Raw genomic sequence first — 24,370 nt, 5'->3', positions numbered from 1 at the left:
GGGTAAGCCATGAGCCCCAGGACAGAAAGCCAGTGACCAGGCCCCTGGCTCCCAGTACAAGAAGTGGGAGACAGGGCCCTCTGTGTGCCAGGAGCAGAGCAGAACTTTAAAAGTCATGAAATGGGCTAAAAAGGAAGGAAAAAAAAGTTCTGACCACAGAAAGCTACTATGGGAAGCTACAGGGAAGACCAAAAGACAAACCCAGAAGAGAAAGCAGTGTCAAAGGCCTACAGATGAGCCTCAATAGGAAAATAAGAATTGTTCTCAAATCCAAGAAGTCTTCTTGGAAGAGATCAAAAAGGATTTTTCAAATCAGGTAAGAGAGGTAGAAGAAAAAATGGGAATTATGCAAGAGAGGGAGACAGTAGCTTGGGAAAAGAAGGACAAACATTCACTGAAGAAAACATAAGTATAATTGGTTAAATGGAACAGGAAGTACTAAAACTAACTTTAAAAAATTCCTTAAAAATTCGGATTGGGGAAGTAGAAGCTTATGACTCTATGAGACATCAAGAAGCAGTCAAATAAAATCAAAAGAATGAACAAAATAGAAGAAAATGTAAAATACCTCACTGGGAAAAACAACTGACCTGGGAAATAGATCCAGGAGAGATAATTTTAAGAATTACTGAAGTATCTGAAAACCATGCTCAAAAAAAAAGAGGCTGGAGAGCATCTTTCAAGATCAGATGTCCTAGAACAGAGGGTAAAATAGTAATTGAAAGAATTCATCAATCATCTCCCTTAAAAAGATCCCAAAAATGAAAACTCCAAGGAATAGTGTAGCCAAATACCAGAATAATCGGGTGAAGGAGAAAATACTGCAAACAGCCAGAAATAATTCAAATATATGGGAACCACAGTCAGGATTACACAGGATTTAGCAGTTTCTGCATTAAAGGATCAGAGGGCTTGGAATATGAATTGCCAGAAGGCAAAGGAGTTTGAATTACAACCAAGATCCACTTTCCCAGCAAAACTGAGCATAATCTTTCAGAAGAAAAGATGGCTATTCAATGAAATAGGGGACTTTTAAATTTTCCTGATGAAAAGACAGAGCGGAACAGAAAATTCAATCTCCAATTACAAGGAGGTAAACAGGATGAAGGGAAATCATAATTGTGAATGTGAATGCAATGAAGCAAAAAATAGGTCTAATTAAAAGGCTAGAATTTATGACCAAATGAGAGAGAAAACATTATGAAATGCAAAGTAGATGATTCTTATTTCATTAAATTAAAAAGGGTTTGCGCAAACAAAGCTAATGCAACCAAGATTAGAAGGAAAGCGGAAAGCTGGAAAACAAACAATTTTTACAGGCAGCATTTCTGATAAAGAGAACAGAGTCAAATTTATAAGAATACAAATCATTCCCCAATTGACAAATGGTCAAAGAATATAAATAGGCAGTTTTCAGATGAAGAAATTAAAGCTACCTATAATCATATGAAAAAAATAGGAATTCTCTAACTATTGATTAAAGAAATGCAAATTAAAACAACTCCCAGATACCTCCTTACACTATCAAGCGGAAAAGGAAAGTGATAAAGGTTGGAGAAGATGTGGGTAAACTGGAACAATAAGCCATTGTTAGTTATGAACTGATCTAACCATGCTGGAGAACGATTTGGAACTATACCAAAGAGCTAAAGCTGTGTATACTTTTTGGCCCAGCAATTTATTACTAATTTGTATCCCAAAGAGATTGTAAAAAAAAACGGACCTACATTTTCAAAAATAGTTATAGCAGCTCTTTCTGTGGGGACAAAGAATTGGAAATTGAGGGGATGCCCATTGGGGAATGACTGAACAAGTCATAGTATGTGAAGGTGATGGACTATTGTTCAATCAGAAATGATGAGCGGGCGGGTTCCAGAAAAACCTGGAGAGAATTACATGAACTGATGCTGAGTGAAGTGAGCAGAACCAGGAGAACACAGTACACAGTAAGAGCGACACTGTGTGACGGTCAGCCATGAGTGAGTTAGCTCTTCTCAGTATTACAGTGATTCAAGACAATCCCAAAAAACTCATAATGGAGGAAATTCTATCCACATCCCGAGAAAGAACTATGGTGTCCAAAGGCAAATCAAAACATACAATTTTCACTTATTTTTTTTAGTTTTTTTTCTTTCTCATGGTTTTTCCCCTTTGTTCTAAGTCTTCTGTTGCAACATTACTAAAGTGGAACTATGTTTAATTTGATTGTACATGTATAACTATTTCAGACTGATGTTTGGGGGGGAGGGGACAGAAAAAGAAGGAAGGAGAAAAATTTGGAACTCAAAATTTTGCAAAGATGAAAGTTGAAAACTATCTTTCTAAGTATTTGGGGAAGGGGCAGCGAGGTGGCACGGTGGATAGAGCATCAGCCCTGAAATCAGGAGGACCTGAGTTCAAATCTGGCCTCAGACACTTAATACTTCCTGGCTGTGTGACCCTGGGCAAGTCATTTAATCCCAATTGCCTCAGCGGGAAAAAAAAGAAGTAATTGGAGGAGGAGAGGAATACTATTAAGTAGGATAGAGTGGGTTTGAGAAGCCAGCGAGATGATTCAGGCTTGAGTTACCTCCCCTCAATTAACACTTCTCTTTCCTACTCTACTGTGAATTAATTTTTCTCTCGGAGGCCCTTGTGAATTATGACAGGGTGACTAGAGGGGAGCCCCACTGGAAACCTATCTGTCTGTCTCCTTTTGGCAGGGGCAGCCTATGACTGCTGCCAGGGCGATCTCCAGCTGGAAGAGCCCGTGGAGGCCAGCCCCCTTTCTTATAGAGGAGAAGCTATGAATAAATGCTTGTTAACTGAGTGATTGAGGCCTCCTCATGGTCCTCTGACCTCCAAGTCCCTGACCTCCAGGACTCCTGACCTCCTGATCCCCTGACCTCTATGGTGGAGCTCTGTCCAGCTTAGCTCAGGAGGGTTCGGCCATTCCCCAAACCTGAGCTCAGCAGGTGCTGCTCCCGCCGGCCACATCTATTTGGGTTTTTACCTCATATCTTTAGGAAGGATTGTGGGCAGGGGATCAGGTTGTTACCAGCATGGCAAGGGTTAAAGGGCACAGGGCAGGAGCTGGAGACCCACACCTAAGCCCCTGCTGAAGCTGGGAAAAGGGGGAGGCTGGTGAGGGGGTCCAATGGTTTCCAGATGTTCCAGGCAGTCTCCCTTGGCATTGGTGGTCTCGGGTAGCCCAGAGGAGGCAATGGACAGCACTTAGGGTATCAGGGAGAAAAGAACCAGATTTGGTCCCTATGTGGCCTTTGTCAAGTCACCTCCCTCCCTTCTCTGGGCCTCAGTTTCCTGTCTGTAAATCTGGCCTCAGTGACCTTGACAGCCTCTGGGTTTTTCCAGGAGGAGTCTTAGAAGGCAGCGTGTTGGGCAGGTCTGCTCCCCAGACTTCGTCCAGTGGACAAGAATTGGGTTGAAGCCCTTCTTGTTTGGGAGTGCCCTCCCAGGAGACAAGCTGGGACTCGTGCTCCCTGTTCTTCCCCTTCCCTGAGGAATCCTGGGTCATCTGAGACAGGCATCTCATCTTTTGAGGTGATTCCGGACCAAGAAGCTCAGGTTCCTCGTTGCATCTCCCACCCTACCCGTGGCACCTTTGCCCCGACTCAGAATACAGATGAAGCATATTACAGGGGACAATAAACTTTAGGCTTCAGGGATCTGAGTTCAAGTCCAACCTTCCTTATGCCTCATGTTGGAGAATACCGGGGATCTTGGGAAACTGAGGCACTGGTTGGAGGAGGGGAGCCAAGCTGGGGAAGCTGCAGAGGGAGGAGCAGGGCAGTGTGGGCTGGGGAGCAGCCCACTGGGGAAGCTGAGAAAGCCTGGCCATCTGCCGGCTTCCTATTTTAACTAATTAATCTTGCTAGCTAGGTGCTAAGCTCCTTTGTTTCTTCCTGCGGGAGGAAGTACCAGCGCTCTGAGTGCCCTTTCCATCTTGGCACCCTGGAGCGAAGTCAAGGTTCCTCTGCCATCTTCACCGTCTGGCTGTGTATGAACTATGTGATCTTGGGCTAGTCACTTCCCCAGAGTCCCCCCCATACGTAAAATAAGAAGGTTGGGCCGGGTGATTTTAAGGTTAACTCCAGTTTTAGTCCAATTTGGGAGGCTTGGGGAAGGGAGTCTGGTCTTCTGGGAAGTGTGCGAGAAACTGGGCAACACCAGTGTCTGTTAGGAAGTCTGCAGCCTCAGAGAGACACCTGGGGATGGAGAACATGTGACCTTCTTGTGTTGTACCGGGTCTTCTGGAGTTTGAAGTTGGCCCACTGGAGCATCAGGCTTCTTCCCTTAAGGCAGACCCTTTAAGGTTGTACTGAGAGACATCCAGTGTGTGTGTGTCTGTGTGTGTGAGTGACAGAAAGAGAGAGACAGAGGCAGACAGAGAGAGACACAGACAGGAGAGAAACAGAGACAGGAGAGCAAGAGCTGCCCCTGGAGCTCAGAACTCTTGGTTCCAGTGCCCCCCACTGCCATACTCAATCATACCCTTACACTAGCTAGGTCCTAGGTATGTCATTTAATTTCTCAGTTCCCTTGGTATCTATCTTAAAGAGAAGGTACCACCCTGCACTGGGAGATAGATTTCTTATCTGGGAGTTCCCGTTTTCAGTGAAGTGCCCAGGGCAACCCTAGCCTGCTATGTGCAGCAGCATCCTCCTGACGGGCACTGGAGACTGTGCAAAGGTTAGATAGGAAGTGCCCGGCCCTGAAGGGGCTCACACTTCCCCAGGAGACGTAGACGCTTATATAGGTGACTACAAGACGTGGACAATGTTCTCAGACCAATCCACTGGTGAGCCATAAAACAGGACTGACTGAGGGAGAGTTGGGGTTTGGACAGGGCATCGTTAACAATGGGGTGACAACGCGGGTGGGTTTTGGGTGTGGGTTGGACTAAATGGTCTCTGAGCACCCTACAACTTCCCATCTGTGATGCGATTCTCAGTGGAACTTGCAAAGGGGAGGAGGAGGAAGGAGGCTGTTCCAAGCACATAATGATAATCATATAGTATTATTACATATATAATTATATTTTTACATGTTATGATTATAAGAGCATATATTTTTGTTGTCTGTTCAGGCACGTCTTACTCTTTGTGACTAAATTTGGAGTTTTCTTGGCAAAGGTACTAGAGCAGTTTGCCATATCCTTCTCCAATTCATTTTATACTCACATTACAAAATTGAGGCAAACAGGGTGGAGTGACTTGCCCAGAGTCACACAGCTAGTAAGTGTCTGAGGCTGAATTTGAACTCAAATCTTCCTGACTCCAGGCCAGGCACTATATATACATTATACCTCCATGTTTTAGAATGCCTTAAATGGTAGTCATAGGAGTGTGTATGTTACCCAGGAGATAATAGAGCCCTCTGGAGGCTTTTAAGCAGAGGGATAACATGACTAGATCCATATGTAAGAAAGAGAATTCCAGCAGCAGGATGAAGGAAGAAACTAGAGCAGGGGAGAAAATGAAAGTGGAAAGAGACTTAGATCACACATATTTAACCTATATCAGATTGCTTGCTGTTTGGGGGAGGGGAAGAGAAAAATTTAGAACACAAAAATCTTACAAAGATGAATGTTGAAAATTTTGGAAAATATTTGGAAAAATAAAATATTATGGAGGGAAAAAATTGGGGGATGAAGAAGAATGTGTCACCTAGGTGGATACCAAAGAAGCTGTTTACCTGAGGTGGTAGCAACAGGATTGGAACGAGGGGATGGAAACTACAGATGAAAATGGCCGGGATTGGATGCTCGTAGGAGCTTGAGAGGTGATTGATGACTGCATCTTAGAGTCAGTGAACAAGACCTTCAAAAACATGTGATCCAAACTTCTCATTTTATAGAAGAGGAAACTGAGATTCGCAGAGGTTGAGTGAGCCAATGTTACACAGGGACAGAGCGGACTCCAAAACCAAAATGAGAGGCTGGACTCGATGGCCTCAAAAGTCCCTTCTGGCACTATATCCAGGATCTGTGAAGCTGGTCTGATTCTTCCCCCTTCTAGTGTTCTCTAAGTGCCTTCTGTAGATGTGCTGTACCCCTGCCCCCATAGAGAAAGAGCTCTTTGAAAGCCTGGGCTAGTCTGTGTCTGTAATGTTAGCAGACATAGTACTTTATACTCGACACTCATGCGATCCATTTTTGTTGACTCCAAGTGCATGCTGTCTCTAAGTATCTGAAGGGTGATTTAGAAGATGAATTAGCCCATTCTTCTTGGCCCTGAAGGGCAGGGCTAGGAGCCGGGCCCCATAATTAGAACCCATCCAATCGTGTTCCATTAGCGCTCAGATCCAGCAAATATTGATTGTCAGATTGGAGCAGCAGGAGATTCGGTCCTGGATGACTAAGGCCATCCACCTTTGCTGTTATCCCCTGTCCTCCTCCTCAGCCTCTGCCTCCATGTTGGAGCTCGAAAGGGGTGCTTCTAACTGGCTTCCTGGCCCAGCCCCTGGGGTATTCCCCAAAGTCCCACAGTCCTCTCTGCCAGGGCCACTCCAAGATACTAGCCTTGAATGGCAGAGCTTATTGGCCCAATACTATTGTTAAACCCAATAATCTAACTTCCTAGAAATTTTGGGGGGGAAAATGATAAGGGGGGGTGGCGAGGGCCAGGAATTCAAGATTATTTTTGCGGACTGGGAGGTGACAGCCATTGGCCAGCTCTGGTGTGCCCTTCTCTTCTCACCTCCCTGTCTGGATGCAGAGTAAGTGAGCTTCCTTATCCAGCGTGACTCATCCTGGCTTTGCACAAGTGAGAGCCAGAAGGCTGGGTCCAGATTCCTGCAGATTTAAGCCAGCTGTGCAGGCAGCCACTGGCCCACGGGCCTGACTGAAGCGAGGGAGACAAATGGGAAGGGACACGGAACTTTCTTTCTGAACATTCTAGGCTCAGGGGAGGGAGGTATCGTGGTCCTGGGTACTGGAAGGGGCCCGGAGGCATCCAGCATAACTCCCCCATTTTGGAAATGAGTAAACAGACCTTAGAAAAGTAAAATGATTCACTCAAATCATATCAGATTTGAATCTCTGACTCCAAATCCAGCATCCTTTCTGTCTCACCATCTGCCCCACCCTATTCCTCTGGGATCTGGGGCCAGTCTTTCTCATCTGGGAAATGAGGGACGTCAGAGGCCACCTAGGTGAACCTCCTTGTATCACTGATGGGGAAACTGAGGCACATGGAAGGTTAGTGTCTTTAGTAATCATTGACCTAGACTGATATTATCCAATGAGATAATAATTGTCTAGCACTTAGCACAGTGCCTGGCATCTAGTAAGCACCATATACATGTTAGTTATTATTATTATCTAATTCAACCTACTTCTTTTACAAAAGAGCAAACTTGTTCAAGATCACACAGATATTAAATATTAGAACTGGGATTTGAATTCAGGTCCAGCCTGCAGGGTGTGGTGCAGGATTTCCCAAGAGCCAGCCAGTCTTTTCCTATTCCTCCAAATATTCCCCGTTTCCCTCTCATTGCCTAAACTGCTCTTGTCATAGTATTTCATTCTCCAGTAAAAACTAAATTTAAAATGCAATTATCTCTGGCTACACATTCTACACATGGCTATACATTCTCTCTCCTTTCCTCCCTCTCTTTCTCCCCCCCACTTTCTGTGTCTCTCTCTGTGTCTGTCTCTCCTCCCCCCCCTCCTTCTCTTTCTCTTCTCTTCTCTTCTCTTCTCTTTTCTCTCTCTTTCTCTCTCTCTCCCCCCCTTCTCTCCTTCCTTCCCTTCCCCCTTCTTCTCTCTCTCTTTATTTCTCTCTCTCTCTCCCTCTTATATACATATGTGTGTACATGCATTTATGTATAGATAGATGGATAGATATACACACATGTGTATGTATATTTTAGATATACTTAAATATAGATATACTATAGATAGAGATTTTTTGGTTTCATATAATTTTCTTTTCTAGTCATAATCCTCCCCTCATACTTGGAGTGCTAGCCCTAGTAGCAAAGAGGGGGGAGGAACCTCATCAGGACCAAAAAAAACCAAACCATAACTCAAAGCTGCCAGGGGATGCAGCATTTCCCACCCATAGGACCTCACTACGGGAGAAAGGCATATTTTCCCATCCCTTCCTCGGGACCAAGCTTGGTCCTTCTATTTACCCGTGTTAAATTCCCACTTGCTTCTATGCCTTATTGAGTTAACACATTTGTTCTGGAATAATTAACATTTTGATTTAAACTCATCTGCCCCCTACCAGTTATCACTGACTATTGGTTTCTTTCTTGGGGACAGGTTTGGATAATGGGGCAGGGAACACCTGATAAGGATCTAGATTGGGAGAAAAGCCATAAAACAGGGAGAGTGAAGATTGACCTTCACCTTTACCTTTTAGCAACCTACAACATTGGCTCACTTCTCACTTTTGCCCGGGGCCAGTAGGAACGCTGTCTCTAGTTCTGGAGCTTGTAGGGGATGGAGAGAGAGGGAGCATGCAGGAAGGGTCCAGTTTTTAAGTCTTCTAGCAGAAAGGCTTTGGTTTTGGAAGAATCTGATTTGCTGGATTGGTTGCTTCTAAATTCTGGTGTGAATTGGAACTGATGTCTTCCCTTCTCTAGGCCCTATTTCCTCATCTCTAAAATGAGGGGTTAAAACTGGATGGCTACTGAAACCTCTTCTGGCTTTCTGCTGGCCATCAGGGCCAACTGCTTCCTTTTTCTAGGTAGAGAAGGGAAGGGATTTACCAGAGAGATACAATTGGTTGGTTAGCCCCCAAACAGGCCCTGGAAGGCCTTGCTTTCCTGTCTCTGTAACTTCAAGCTCTTTACTCTGAGAAGGGCCCTCCTTGCTTAGAACCAACAGCAGGTGGGGAGGCCAGTCCCCTCCCGCAGGGGCTGCTCCAGCTGGAGCTCGGGAGGCCTGCTCTGCTCCCTTTCTAAACCGACCGGGGCTTGGTCACTGTGTTCCTTTCCCCAGGCCAATCCTTCCGGGTTGGTGTTTATTTAAGGCAACTGCTGTTTCTGTTTCATGTATTTAATTAAATTACTTTCTGGGGTGGGTTCAGAGGCTCATTTCATGCAGAGGGTTCAGTTTCTTTGAACGCTTTTAAACCAAATTACAGAAAAAACCCGACACAGCCGTTCAGCAGCCCATGGATGGAGGCCCCTGAATGGAGGCACTGGGGCTGCTGGTAGAAGGGGAGCCTGTAGGTGGCAGGGGATGTTGGCCAGCTCCAAAGGAGGGCTTAGGGCAGGGGGGCAGCAGCAGTGGCAATGGGGTAGGATGTGTCTGTCATTGGTGGTTCTCAAGTATTCCACTGACAAAACCCTGAGTCAGGGATGATGGCTACTCGGTACAGTTGCTCTAGTAAACCAGATCACCCCATTGGGAGAGTGGGGAAATGGCAGGACAGAGAACAGGCTGGAGAACAACCTGTTGGTGGGAGCCTGGGCAGAAGGAAAGGAGAGAAGAGAATAAGCATTTCTTATTAGCACCTACTATGTGCCTAGTGCTGGACTAAATGCTCTACAAATGTAATTTCATTTGACCTCATTTCTTGTGGCTTTTCTTCCATCCTTAGCCCCTTATACCCTTTTAGGTTTTCACTGCCCTATTATCAAAGGAGTTTCAAAGAATCCTAGCTTTGCTCCTCCCCTGACAAAAAGGAGATAGACACAGGGTACAGAGGTATATATTTTTTGGACATGGCCACTGTGTGGATTTGTTTTCCTTGACTTTGCTTAGCCAGGCTTATTTGTTATAAGGGTTGGTCTGTTTATTTCTCTAGGTTAATTGGGGGAGGGGGCAGCAAAAGCAGGAGGTGGAAAGGGAGTAGAAATACTGAAATAAACAAAAAAAAATAGGATCATTGTAATGTTGTAAGAATTGCATAAAAGGAAACAAGGCATTTCAGAAGGAAGCACAGACCAACAGGACAGTTTTGAAAATAATGTGTAGAATTTTTTTTTTAAAGCAGCAGCATGGAATGTAAAATAGTTATGCTTTCATATAGAATCCGTGTGTGTGTGTGTGTGTGTGTGTGTGTGTGTGTGTGTGTATGTGTGTGTGTGTGAAAATGCTTTTTGGGGGAGATTTAAAGTTCAGACTAAGAAATCAAAGATTCTCAACCTTGCAAATATGGGTAGGGGAAGGGAAGAAGTATTCCAAAGCAACAGATAGAAGTTCCTGAGAAGTAAATGTAAGCTATCAGAGCAAGCCTGTTAACAGGGGTGGGCTATCCATCCTTGGAGGCTTTCACTGTGATCCCAGTGAGATAGGATGGAAGCTGTCTGTGTGACTTAGAGCAGGAGGCCTGGGTGAAGAGATGAACATTGAGATTCAAGCTGGAAGGAACCTCTAAGACCATCTGGCCCAACTCCCTTATTCTACAGAGGGGGAAACTGAGGCCAGTTAGGTAACTTGTCTATAGTGACAGAGGCAAGACCTCTGACTCTATATAACAAACCTAGGATCACAGCTTTGACAGAGGAGGGCCAGAGAAGGGAAACAGCCTGCCCAGCAGTATGTAGGTAGAAAGGGACAAAAGCATTTGAGCTCAGAGTCTCTGACTCCACCTTCATGTCCGTTTTGTTCCCCAGGGAGCCCTGGTTTAGGCGGCTTCCTCTGCTTTTGGAAAGGTGCCTTTGAACCGGGCGGAGGGGCTAGAGGGGAGATTAGGAGGTTTGCTGAAATTTCCTAACTCTATTTCTCCTGGAGCCTTTTTGATGAAAGGAAAGGAAAATGAATACTTGGTGATCCATCAGGCTGTGACCCTATCCATTAGTAAGATATCCCTGGATAATGTGTCTCTAGATATATTGGCTCTGGATAATTTGTCTCTGGATAATGTACCTCTGGGTGATGTGACCCAATACCTCTTCCCCACTTCTCCTTCTCCCCTTCCCCCATGAAAGATGCTGTAGTTGTGTTCCCAGCAGAGGCACAAATGGCCAAGAACTTTCCAACAAGTTGCTCTCCAACAGCAAGACTGGCTGCCGTGGAAAGCAATAAATCCTTTGGGTCTGCTGGGGAGTATTCAAGCAGAGGCCTCCAACCACCTGTCAAAGATACCATGGTGGGGTTTGCTTCATCGAGTAGGTCTGGCTCGGCTGCTGCTCTCCCCAGACATCTGCATTGGCTCCCTTTGCCTTTGGAATGAAAATTATAAAAACTCTTTGGCTTGCCGGTTCAGTCTGGGCCGCCCTTATATTTCACATGACTAGTGAGCTCTTCCCTGAACTCTCAGTGCCTTTGGACAGGCTGTACCTCATGCCTGGAATGCCCTCCCTCCTCCTTTCATCAAAGCTTCCTTCAAAGCCTAGCTCAGGTATTGCCTTCTTCAGGAAACTTTCTCTCTTGTTCCCAGTCATTAGGGTTTTCTCCTTGTATAAATTGCCTTGTATTTACTGATTTGTGGACATGTTTCCCACCCAAGTAGAATGTAAGTGCTTTGGAGCCAGGGCTGGCTTTCAGTTTTATTTTTCTAGCCATTATTCCTTGTGTATCGTAGGATTAGATGGTTTTTGATTTGTGGTGAGTTCTGGTTGGGTGAAGGGATCTCCGGTGTTCCTTCTAGCACGAGACCTCCGGGAGAGATTGATTTTTTTGGCCTTCTCGACTCTCAACCTACCCCAATGTATCAGGCAACAAATGGGAGATACAAAGGCCCAATCCCTTCCCTTAAAATGGCAGAGTTGCAAGGGAACCCCGGATAACTAGTACCTGAAAAGGAAAAGAGACACCAAGTGCCCTAGGAATCGGGAGAAGGGAGAAAGCTGGACCAACTCGGTCGTTGTCTCCTGAGCATCCACCATGTGCCAGGATCTCTCTTGCTTCAGTGGGACCGAATGGCAGGGTGTTGTGCAGAGAAAGACAGAGATAGAGAGACACAGATACAGAGACAGCAACACAGGGAGAGAGCCTTGTGTGCGTGGAGTCAGAGGGCCGAATCCCAGGTCTGCTATTAGCATCTTGTGTGAACCCAGGCTAACTATCAGTCATCAACAGAAACTTATTAAGTGCTAAATTATTAATGCAGCAAGTTATTAAGTATTTACTCTGTTCTAGGTATTGGGAAACCAAAGAAAAGGGAATACAATCCCTGCCCTCAAGGGGTCCTTACAAGATACATTGTAGAGATGGTTTGAGACAGTCAACAGGGGCTGTTAAGTGTTACTAAGTGTCAGGTATCGTGAGAAAAGCCGGAACAACCCTTTTCCTCAGGACTGGAGGCAGGAAACACAAATCTTCACTAACATGGCAGTCAAACAATCCTTCACCAACACAGCAGTGAAACAAACCTTCATTAATACGGCAGTCAAAGAAACTTTCACCAATACAGCAGTCCGACAAACTCACCAATATGGTGGTCAGTCAAACCTACCAATATGGCAGTCAAACAATCCTTCACAAACACAGCAGTCAAACAAACCTCTGTTAATATGGCAGTCAGACAAACCTTCACCAATACAGCAGTCAGTCAAACTCACCAATATGGCAGTCAAACAGACCTTCACCAGCAGGGCAGTCAACCAAACTTCACCAATACAGCACTCAAGCAAACCTTCACCAACATGGCAGTCAGACAAACTTTCACCAACATGGCAGTCAGACAAACTCACCAATATGGCAGTCAAACAATCCTTCACCAATATGGCAGTCAGACAAACCTTCGTTAATACAGTGGTCTTCACAATTTTTAGTCTCTTCAGCTTGGCTCAAATTCTAATCATGGAGACAAGAAGGAACTTGGTAGAGGGAAGAGAAAGGAGAGAAAAGCGGTTCCCAGAAGGGAAAGCATAAGCCTCAGAGAGGGCTTCCTGCTGAGCTTTGAAGGACAGGGAACTCTAAGAGCTGAGGGTGAGGAGAGAGGCAATTCCAGGCACGGAGGACGCGTCCCTTTGTCTCTCTGTAGAACTGAGCTGGTATGTGGCATCCAGCTCAAAATCCACATTCTTCCCTCACTGTCCGGCCTCGTCCTCCCTCAACCTCCGTTCCAATCTGCCCTTCATGTTCTCATCTCATTTGGCCTTACACCGGACGCTTGGCAGCCCAGTTCAGTCCTTGCCCTCTAGAATGACCTTTTAGAGGAGAGTGACTTTGGAGGAACACACACTGACACCCACCCATGTACCCACTCCTTTCCCAAGGATCCAGCCAGGGGAGGAACATGACAAATCGGCTCCTGGCACAGTGTTCCTGGGTAGCAGACAGCTGTTATCCTGGCTGTTGGCAGTGCCACACACCCAGCTGTGTCTCCGGCTGCTATCTCTGAGCCCCGAGCTCTCTCCTTGACTCAGTGTGGCTTTGGGAGAAAATGTCACCCTCTGTGTGATGCATCCTCTTGGGGCTTGTGAAATGTCCACTGCGGCCATCGCCCTGCTGTGCCCTAAGCCTTCCGCTCCTCTGGCTCCTGGTACTTAAATTACTTTCCATGATATACAGATAGATTTATTTCAGAATGTGTTTTTTGATTGCATCTCGAATGCTGGGCTAAGCTCTCTTAATGCGAGATGCAATAGGCTATATGATCACTTGATTTCTTTGGCCTCAGTTTCCCTTGTGTAAAGCGGGGCTAATAATACTTCAAGGATCATAGCTCACAGGACACATTGGAAAGGGCTTAGGAGATGATTGATCATAGGATTATAGGTCTAGCACTGGAAGGGACCTCAGAGGCCATCTGACCCATTCTTTCATTTTATAGATGAGTAAACTGAGTCCTAGGAAAGTGCCACACCTTCTGAAATGAGTTTTTCTCTCCTCTGTAGATGTCTTCTCCCTACCCACTTCTTTCTTGCCTCCCTGATTAGAATTCAAGCCAAGCTGAGAAGACTGAAAATTACATAGACTGCCATATTGGTGAAGGGGTGTGTTACTGCTACATTATTTGTATTACTGCACAATATGGGTGAAGGTTCGTGTTTCCTGCCTCCTTTCTTTGTATCCCAGACACTTGGCACAGTATACAGTAGGCGCTTAATAATTGCATGTTGTCTGACTGTCTCTAAGGTCACATCGGGAGTGAATGACAGAGGCAGGAGGCGACCCTGCCCTTTCTTCAGGTTTCTGAAATGTCCCCTCTTTGGCCTGTTCCCTGGGGCTGGCCCCGAGCTCTGGCTCTGTCGAGCCTTCCTTTCCTGGATTCAGTAGGGGACAAAGTCCTGCTCCCTCCCCTTCCGGCTCATCCTTCTGAGCCCTCTGGCTAATTTCCTTCTGCTTGGATGACAGCCTTGTTAAGGGACCCTTGGCACCCATCCAGACTCCGTGGTGGCTTCCGTATTGACTGGCCACCTTTGCTGGTGAATATTCATGGCGTGTTTCCTCCCTCTCGCCCCAAGTGTCTGTGCAAGAGAGGGCGGTCGTGTCTGGAAGGCAGAGGAGAGAGACAGAGCCACGAGCTAATTTCCCATCTCTGCCATTTGGGGCTTCTCGGGGAGAAGGTGGTTTAGATCTCTTCAGGGTAAAGATGAAAGCGAGGGTGGAGAGAAAAACCGATTATTTGCTGCAGAGCAGCTAGAAATCAAAGCTTTAGGAGATTCGATTATGGAGAAGTCAGCAGGCTGTCTGGGAAGGCACAGGGAGAGGACATGCAGACATGCAGGGGAGCAGAGCAGCCCCCAGAGCGTCTCACTTTCAGAGACTGATAACATTGCAAGGAACTTGGGGAAATGGCCTCATTTTTACAGAGGAGGAAACTGAGTCATCTGCTCCCTGGGGTCACAGAAGCAGGAGAGGGCAGCTAGCTCTGAGGCACATGCTCTGTCTACATGGCTCCGGCGGGAGAGAAATCCAGGGTAGGCCCCAGGGACCTTGGGCAGAGGGCCAGAGAAAAGTGCAGGATGTCCTCTTCCATCCTTATCTCCTTTCTCTGGCCTTGGGGGAGGAGGGGCCTTCTGGCCAGGGGCAAAGACCAAAGTCCACACTGATGAGATGGGGTGTGGGCTTCCTCTCCCCCCATTGCTCTACCCCACCCTCAAGCTGTGACTAGGGGGAAGACTCCAGGGTATATGAGGAAACGCGGGCAGAGCCGGAGTGAATCCTGTAGCCAAGCTGACTTGTGGCAGCCAAACTGGAAAACTATTTAGAGGGCTGGCAGAAGAGAGGGAGAGGGAGAAGGAAGAGAAGGGAGAGGGAGGAAGGGGAGAGGGGAGGAGGAAGGGAGTGAAGGAGGGAGGGAGGCAGAGAGAAGGAGAGAGAGGGGGCAGGGAAAGGCAGAGATAAAGAGAGACAGAGAGAGATGGAGAGAGAGAGAATGAGAGGAAGGCAGAGAGAAAGAGAAGAGATAGAGGTGGAGAGAGAGGGAAAGAGAAAAAGACAGAGAAAGAAGAGGAGAGAGAGAAGGAGGGAAAGGGAGACAGACACAGAAAGGATGAGACAGAGAGAGATGGAGATGAAGACACAGAGAGAGATGGAGAAGAAGAGTAAAAAGAGAGATAGAAAAAAAGAGAGAAGACAGAAAGAGAAGAAGGGGAAGGAGACACATGCAGAGAGAAAGAGACAAGGATAGAGAGACAGATAGAAATAGAGAGAGACACACAGAGACAGAGAGAAAGAGAAAGAGGAGAGGGAAAGAGAAAATGAGAGAGAAGAAGGGAGGGGGAAAGAGAGACAGGGACAGAGAGAAAGCGATACAGAGAAAAAAGGAGAGAGAGAGAAGGAGAGAAGGGGAAGAGAAGAATGGGAAAGGGAAAAAGAAGGGAAAAGAGAGGGAAAGGAGAAGGGAAACAGAGAAAGGAGGGAGGGAGGGAGGAGAGAGAAGGAAAGAGAGAAAAGGGGGCGTGGAGAATCCTCTCCCTCTCCCCCCTCCTTTCCTCTTTAGTATGCAGGGTACTCATTGTGTGAGCAGTCCCAAAAATATTCTGCTCACAAGATCATTTTAGCCCAAACCTCCAAGCATCCCCCCACCCCCACCGGGGCTCCTACCTCTCATTTTCCCAGGCTCTTCTCTCCCCCCTCCCCCCCAGGCTCCCTGGCCTCCAGCACACAAGAAAGAAATCCTACGCACTCACTACACTGCTCGGTCCCCAAGAATGAAGCTCCCCCATTTATCTCCCCTCTGAGCTGAGCCTGTTCTGCCCCCCCTTTTCCTCCCTCCCGCCAGGTGCCCGCGTGAAAGACAGGGCACCTCCCCGGAGAGGATGGCGGTCCAGCTGACTCAGGCGAGAGCCCCCAGCCTGTCGAGATGGGGGGGCTCCCTACACTTGTTTCCATTGGCCTGCGGCCTGGCCCAACATCTGGTCAGCTCTGGCCTCCCTGGGCTCTCCACCCTAGGGATCCGTGGGGGAGCTCAAGGCCCCCAGTGGCTTTGTTCTGGCCTGGAGAACCTCATGGGGGGGGGCTCTGCCTCCTGGTCTATGTTGCTTAAGGGGTGGGGGGAGGGAGGTCTCCCCCCTGAGTTTTTCTGCTTGGTTTTCCCCAGCCTGAGCCCCCCTTTCTCCTCTTTCGGAAAGTCAGAGAGGGAAGTAAGATCTGGGGGCCCACCGAGTCACACAGAAGTGCAGGGGACAGACAGACAGGGGTCTGAGAAAAAGGGAGGGGGGTTCCCGCCGTGAACATGTCAGTTACTGAGCCCCACACTGTGCCATTGACAGGGGACGCAACACACGGAATAGCCCCTGGCCTCGGGAAGCTTCCAGTCAGCCAGCAGGGGGGAAGCTGCAGAGACAGGTGTCCCAAAAGTCTCGGGGCAGTCTGAAACCCTGCTGTTTTTATCTGCGTACGTACACACACACTCACACTCACACGCACACACACATTCACACACTTACACACTCAAACACACACTCACACTCTCACACACACAGATTCACACTCACACACTTGGGATGTGGGGGGTGGGGGGAGATGATAACTTATCATAGAGAAGCAAATATATTCAAACACTCAGCATCATGGTCCAGGGTCCCAGAAACTGGGAAACCTTCTATTTAATTCCGCTCTGTGGGGGGCCGTTGTGCGACCCAGAGAGGAGATCCTTAGCCCCTCGGGACTCCCCGGATCCCACCCTTAAAACAAAGCATTCTATGGTCAGGCCTCCGGGGAAGGTGCCACAAAGCTGCTGACTCAGACTTCAGGAGCCCTTCCAATGGAGACTTCCCTGTCACCTTCCACCATTCAGAGCATGAGAGAGCTAAGGCTGGGTGGGGGGCTTGGGAGATTACCTAGTGCCTTTTACAGAGGGGGAGAACGAGTCACAGCAAGGAAAGTGTCTTGCAGATGTGAAGCAGCAGGGCCCAGATGTAAACCCCCAAATCCTCCAGTCTCTTTTTTCACAACATCATCCTCCATCTTCCCTCCCTTCTCTTCCTTCTCCTCTTATTCTTATCTTCTTTTCTACCTCCTTTCCCCCTTTTCTTTCTCCCCCTTTCCCACGGAGCAGGAAGTCCACGTGGGTTGAGTCCAGGCCTCTGTCCACCGGGCCCCTCCCGGCATCTCCGGCTGAGACCTTTGGTTCCCCACACCCCAAGTGTGAGTCACGGCCCCAGGAGCCATTAGCTAATGTGGCCATAAATCTCCTCGGTGAGAAGAGCCTCCCCCTTTTATCACTTCCTGTCCCTCCTCTCCCTCCCTTGCCTCTCTCTCTCCTTTCCTTCTTCCCCTCCCTCCCTCTCCCTTCTTGAGTCAGGAATCCACTGGAGAAAAATAAATTTTGAACAACAAACAAACACAGAGATACTTGCTGGGGAGGGTGCCATCTGCCTGAGCTGAGCAAAGCAAGGATTGGCTGCCTGTCAGGTTGGCGGGCCCTGCCAACAAACAACACCCCAGTCACGCCTGGCTGGGACTCTTAAGGTCATCTTGTCCATTCCCCTGCCTGCAGAAGAACCTGGGAGCCAGTCCAAGTGTAGGAGAGGAGCCTAAATGACAGAGATCCTGGCTCAGCTTCCCAAACTCTCCTGACCCATTTACTGAATCCTCTGGAACGGGAGAGATAGGACTGGGGGTGTTACCAGGGACCCCAGGGCCTAGAGCTGAAAGGTACTGATTTACCCCCTAATTTTACAGATGAAGAAAAAACACACACCATAAACATAGGGTAATACTAATAGCCAATGTTTACAAAGTGTTTTACATTTGCTACCTCAAGTGATTTTCACAACAGCCTTGGAAGGTGCTTTCATTATGTCCATTTTCCAGATGAGGAACCTGAAGCAAATCCAGAGTCAATTAGATAGTAAGCAACTGAGTCAGGATTTGAATTCAGGTCTTCCAGACTCCAAATCCACTATAACCTCATATTGTAAGCGTCTGAGGCTGAATTTGAACTCAACTCTTCTGGACTCCAACCCTCTTAGTGCAACTGGTGCTCTGCTCGTCTTTTCTTTAAAATTATTTTTAATTTTAAAAATTCCTAAGTATTTTTTCTCTTTCCTTCCTGCCTTCTCCCCTCTGAAAAATAAAAACAAGATCCACGTGACAAATATGGGAAACAAATCCCCACGTTGACCATGCTCAGAAAGGGAGGCATCTGAAACCATGGCTGGGCATTTATTTCACTGATTAGAGCTTCCCGTCGTTCAAAGTCGGTCTTGTCGTTATTGTATAAATTGTTCTCCTGGCTCTGCTCACATCACTGGCCGTCACCTCCCCACGCCTTCCCGTCCCTTCGGCACGCCGTGATCCGTCCGGCCATTCCCTGGCCGGCCGTCGCTCCCTGGGAGCCCTCTGGTATCACAGAAAGATGGGCTGTTCTTTCCATACCAAAACACCCTGGGAAGGGGCTGAGGGGAGCAGATGCTTAATAAGAATGGCTGCTGACCAAAGAAATAATAATAATAATAATAATGATGACGATGATGATGGTGATGATGATGACGATGACGATGACGATGATGATGATGGTTTGCATTTATATAGTTCTCCAAGCACTTTACAAACATTCTCTCATTTAACCTCCCGAGAACTCTGGGAGGCAGACGTTATTATCTCCCCGTTAGAGATGAGGAGACCAAGGCAGGCGGAGGTTAAGTGATCTGTTTGGCCTAATAGCGTCCGAGGCCAGATTTGTGAAGTGGAAGAGGGGGCAGGAGGAGGCTGATGGTTTTAATGAAAATTGGATCATCTACAAATAAATAATCTGTAGCCGGCTCATGCTTCATAGATAAAAAAAAACAAAACAAAACATGATTCTCTTTTCCCAAAGGTGGCCCCAGGTCAGGGCTATGAACCAGAGGGAATTATCTCTGCTTCTGGGGGGATTAAGCTCCCCCACCCAAGGCCACAGGGATGGAGCCCCCAGTTGGGAAGCTGCAGGAAATGAGGATGTGGGTCCTAGGGGACGCCTGGGTGGCCTGGAGCAGGCACTGGACCCCAGAGAAGCAGAGGAAGGGCGACGTGGAAGTTACCAACTTACATATGAATCAAACAGAACAGCTTTTAGACTGAACCAAAGCTAAGAGATTATTAGAGGGAGCAATGGGGGAAATGAGGAAGGAGCGGGATGGATGGGAAAAGGAAGACACTCAAATCTTGAACCTTGAACCCTGCCCTTCCCCATGAGGTCCCTTGGCCTGCGGATCAGGTGGGGACCCAGCCAGTTTTCCCCATGATCCCATAGAATCATCAGTTTAGACACAAATAAGATCTTTAGGGTCAATTCCCTCAGACTCTTGTCTGGCATACAGTAGGCGCTTAATAAATGCCTGTTGATGGACACTTCACAGCTCTTTTTTTAAGGGAGAGCCCCAGGGTTACCTTGGCCATCTGGTTTTCCTGCTGGTGACTGTACCAGAGGGTTTGGGCTCAAAGGCTCCAAAGCCCTTTCATCCCTAGGCCTGGTGACCCTATGAACACTGTGAGGTGGACGTGATAATCCCCATTTTACAGATGAGGAAACTGAGAGTCCTGTAAGCCGGCTCGCACCAACCAGAATGAGTGACTGGGGCTTCGCTTCTTCCCGAGGCAGTGGGAGGAAGTGGGGCCGTCCTTCTGATGTCCGGGCGTGGAGTGGGCATCCCGGGCACGCTGCCAGTCCGCGGCAGCTCTCTCCCACCGAGAAGCTTCCCTGCTTCCTGCCCGCCCTCTCCAGGGCTTCAGCTGGTGTTGGCAGGGAGATGGGGAGCCCGCCACAGAAAGCTCTGATCTCACCCTGCTCCCTACTTGTTCATTCTCTGAGCATCCTTGGGAGAAGGTGTGTGGGTGGGTTTGCTCCCCGCTCCCTCCCTTCTCCTTCCCCTCCAGGGCGAGACCAGCTGCTGAATTTTTTTTTCATTTGTTCCTTTGGTTGCTATAAATCCAGGCAGCAGATTTCTCATCTCGGGGAGGGGGGGCAAGGGCCCAGAGGGACAAGGGGGGATGGAGGGGAGCTTGAGGTCTCTCCTGGCCACAGGGAACCACGGCTTCCAGCTCTGGTGGGGGAGGGGACGGGGTGGGGATGGAGGCAGTAAGAGGGCTGGTGAGGGAGGGCAGAGGACAGTTGCCCCCTCCCTCATTTTTTGCTTTAGAACAGAGGTTCTAGACTAGAGCTCTGGGGTCAAGGGGTGGAGGAACTTGGATTGGGGGGACGGGGAATTACAGCTTTGTTTTTTATTAAGTCTCCCTGAAATTTAGCATTTCTTAAAATTATTTTAAAACGTCGTTCTGAGAAGAGATCCGTAGGCGTGCCTGGGCTGCCCAAGGGGGGTCAGAGAGAAGGAGCCCCTTGTTTCAGAGTAAAGGGCAAACATCTGCCCGGTGTCTGGGGTTCAGGTGGCTCAGCTGGGCCTGTTAAATAAAAGATGGGGGGGAGCGGGGAGACCATCCAGCAATCAGTTAACTAGTCACTCACCAAGGACAGATTGAGGAGCTCAGGTCCCGGGCCCTCGGCCCTTCTGGGGGGACAGAGTTACCTGACTAGATAAACAGCACCTCAGAGGCCTCCTGCCTGCCCCAGAGCCACTGGCCCTTGTATATTTGGGGCAGACCTGCTGCCAGGTGTGTCTGGGGCAGGGGGCCGAGTCTCAGTGGAAATCCACCCGGGACCTCTCCCAGGGAGCCACAGTTCTTAAAACAGGGGGATCTGAGAGAAAGGATGCAATTGTGCCAGACTTGTGCTCTTCAGAGGGCTGGAGTGGACTCGAGAGGGCAGTTGTTCTCCCTCCCGTTTCACAGAGAGGAAAACTGAGGCTCAGGAGAAGTGACTTACCCAAGACCCAGCAGAGCCAGGATTAAACCTGCTCCAAATTTAATTCTTCTGCTTAATTATAGCCTCCTCTTGCTTCAGGCGGAGCTGGTTAGAGGGAGCCCCCCTCCTCTCCCCCTGGCTCCATCTCTGAGGGAGCCACCGGGACCCCGCTCTGGGGCCTTGGCCGTCGGGGCTGGGTGCCCACGGGAGAGCCCGGCCCGGCCCCAGGACGTGCCCCCCTGTGCCGGCTGCTGCCTCTCACCGTGGCTCCTTCCTTTGCTCCCACAGGACTTGGGCATGGAGTCGACGTCCCTGGACGATGTCCTGTACCGCTACGCCACCTTTCGGAACCTGGTGGACCCCATCACGCACGACCTCATCATCAGCCTGGCCCGCTACGTGCATTGCCCCAAGACAGTAGGTTGCGCTGCCTCTTACTGAATTACTGGGGGGAGGGGGGAGATTGGGCTCTAGACGCTCAGTGATGGAGGATGGAACCCATCCAGCATGCCCGAGGAAAGTGATAAGACCACGGCTGTAGGGCTGAAGGGGCCTGGGAGGCCGTTTGGTCCAGCCCCTCTCCATTATACAGATGGAGAAACTGAGGCCCATGGAGGCTAAGGGACTTAAAGGGTCACAGTCTTGGAAGGACCCTTATGTGCCTCCATTTTACAGCCCAGAATCGAGACCCAGAACAGTAAAAGTGACTTGTCCAAGGTCACACAGGTGGGAAGAATCAGGGGGTGAATTTGAACCCGGCTCTTCTTAGGTCTAAAGCCTTGTCCTCTGTTCTCAGCCCGGGGGCCAGGAAAGTGGGATAACTGACCGAGATCCAAGCCCGGGGAAACGGCCCGTCCAGCTGGGCTGCGGCTTAGCGCCTCGGGGAGGGGAGCCAAAGGGGCAGGCTGTGGGGGTGGGGGGCTGGAGGGGCCTGGCCCAGCTTAGATTGGAAGCTAAATCCCAAAGCACTCACCAGCCTCTGGAAATAGCCCCTGACTCTGAGGCTCTGAAGGCTGGAGGGCGGGGCAGAAAAGCCCAGCAGGAACATCTGCCCCTTTCTCTTCTAGCACAGGAGGGCTCCGGAGCTGTCACTCCCTCACCAGTGGGGAGTCCTCCCAGCGCTGGCTCCTGGGGAGGAAGCTGGGGGAACTGGGAATCAGAGCACCTGATAAAGTGGGCTTTGTTTCCCCGGTCCTGGGGAGGGGCTGCCTCAGTGGGGTGGGATTAGACTCTCCTCCCCCCACCCCAACCCCCAGCCCAAGCCCAAGCCTCTCTTCTTAGTTCTTCCCAGCCGCTTGCAGAAGGGAGTGCCCAGTCTCAGAAGGAGGCTGCTTTGACCTTGAGCAGTTAACCACTTTGGGGCTCAGTTTCCTCATCTGTAAAATGGGAAGGTTGGACTCAGATGGTCTCTGAGGCCTTTTCCAACACTAAGTCTTTGCCTTAAATTGGAAATTTGAAAACAACTCCTCTGGATCTCTGTCCTTTTTGTAAATGAAGGGCCTCAAAACAAATAAATGTGAATGGATGAATGGATAGATAAACAGAAAGAAGAAAGGATGAGAAGAAGGAAGGAAGGAAAGAGAGAAGGAGGAAAAGCGGAATAGAGGGAAGGAAGCAAAGACAGAGAAAAAGAAAGAAAGAAAAGAAAGGAAGAAAGAGGGGGAAGGAGGGAGAAAAGAAAGAGAGCAAGAAAAAGAGGGAAGGAAGGAAGTGAGGAAAGGAGAGAGGGAGAAAGAGAGGAAGGGAAGGAAAGGAAGGAAAGGAGGGAGAGGGGAGGAGTGAGGGAGGGAGGGAAGAAAGGAAAGGAAGGAGGAGGCAGGGAAGGAAAGGGGAAGAAAGAAGGGAGGAAGGAAGGAAGCAAGCAAGCAAACTAGCAAGGCAGCTTTAGCCTAGGATCCTGGGATTCAGATACCTGAGATTAGCCCTATTGAATATAGGAGACCATCCATCAATCAATTAACTAATCAATTAGCAAGGACTGATTAAGGCCCTACAGGTCACAGGCCCTCAGCTACTGCTGGGGATACAGAGCCCCCACTCTCAAGGAACTTCCACTCCTCATGGCAGACACATTTATACACGGGCATGTAAATATGGCTGGCTGCCGCTCTGGGCACTTGGGCTCCTCGGGAGGAGGGAAATCCCTTAAGCTACCTCCACATTCTCTACCTGCTTCTCTGGGATGTCTCCAGAAGATTTTCCCTTTGCCTGGAAAGCAGGAAATCGCCCTCCAGGGGACACTGGAGACAGAGAGCTGAACCGAGTCTTCCCAGGGATCTCCTCTCTCTGTGTCAGGGACAGATTGTCTCAGTCCTGGGTCCCGAGGCTCAAGGCAGGAATTCCTTGACCCCAGTCATTCCTCACCACATGTTTTTTGCATAGAGAGGAAGGGAGCGAGACAGAGACAGACAAGCAGGGACAGAGACAGACAGAGACACGGGGGCTGGTGTGAGGAGGAGAGGGAAGGTTTGGCAGGTGGTGAGCGAGAAAGACACCTGGCCCATACGGGAAACGTTCCTCTCTCTCCAGGACTTGTTTTTAATTAACTGGAGGAGTGAGCTGGATGGGGAGCAGAGGGAGGCAGCACTGATGGCTGGCTCGTGGTGACGGGCCTGGGAAGGGAAGGGGTGGGACTGGATGGTCTCTGAGTCCCTTCTCGCTCTCAAGTTTCCCCCATGGGAGGAGGCTGTTTAGCCTGGAGAAGGAGGGCACAAGGAGGATGTTGTGACTACCTTCAGGTGATAGAAGGACTGTCTTCTGAGACCGAGATTTGACTTGTTCTGCCCAGCCCCAGGGAGTAAGAACTCTGAGGGAGAGATGGCACCAGAGACAGTTTTAGGTTTTCTAACAATTTGTGCTGTCCCAAAGTGGGTTGGGCTGCTTTGGAAGGAAATGTAAATCTTTACTGTAAATCTTCAAGCAAAGGCTACACAAGCACTTTGGGGGGTTTATGGGGCATCAGGGGACAATATATGGAAAGTGAGTTTAAAAATATTTGTATTGTTATTGATTTTATATTACTTATATTTTCCAATACATCTCTCTCTCTTCCCCCTCCACAACTCATCCCTTATAACAAAGGAAAAAAAGCTCAACAAACTAATCTAGTCAAGAAATAAGTCCAATATTATATAGAGTCCTATACCCAGAAGCCCCTTTTTCTGCAAAAAAAAAAAAAAATAGAAGGCGGTACCTTCTCATAGTTCTTCTTTGGGACCAAATGACCAATATAATTTCACAGCCTTCAGTTTTGTTTCTTTTGTTGTTATCATTCTAACTCCATTATAGTGATC

At 48.6% G+C, this 24,370-nt stretch overlaps 1 protein-coding gene across 1 annotated transcript in view; it reads left to right on the top strand.

Annotated features, from left to right (window-relative positions):
- Positions 1-24,370, top strand: part of LRRC75A (leucine rich repeat containing 75A) — a 109,180-nt gene that overhangs the window by 28,181 nt on the left and 56,629 nt on the right. The window contains exon 2 of the mRNA XM_031967875.1: positions 21,366-21,494. Within this exon, the coding sequence (XP_031823735.1) occupies positions 21,366-21,494 (129 nt within the window). The remainder of the gene's footprint in view (positions 1-21,365; positions 21,495-24,370) is intronic.

Source organism: Sarcophilus harrisii, chromosome 4 (assembly GCF_902635505.1).
Source record: "Sarcophilus harrisii chromosome 4, mSarHar1.11, whole genome shotgun sequence".
In the NCBI taxonomy this organism is placed as follows: domain Eukaryota; kingdom Metazoa; phylum Chordata; class Mammalia; order Dasyuromorphia; family Dasyuridae; genus Sarcophilus; species Sarcophilus harrisii.
The sequence above is the reverse complement of the archived record's forward strand: the minus strand, read 5'-3'. Positions and strand labels throughout refer to the sequence as shown.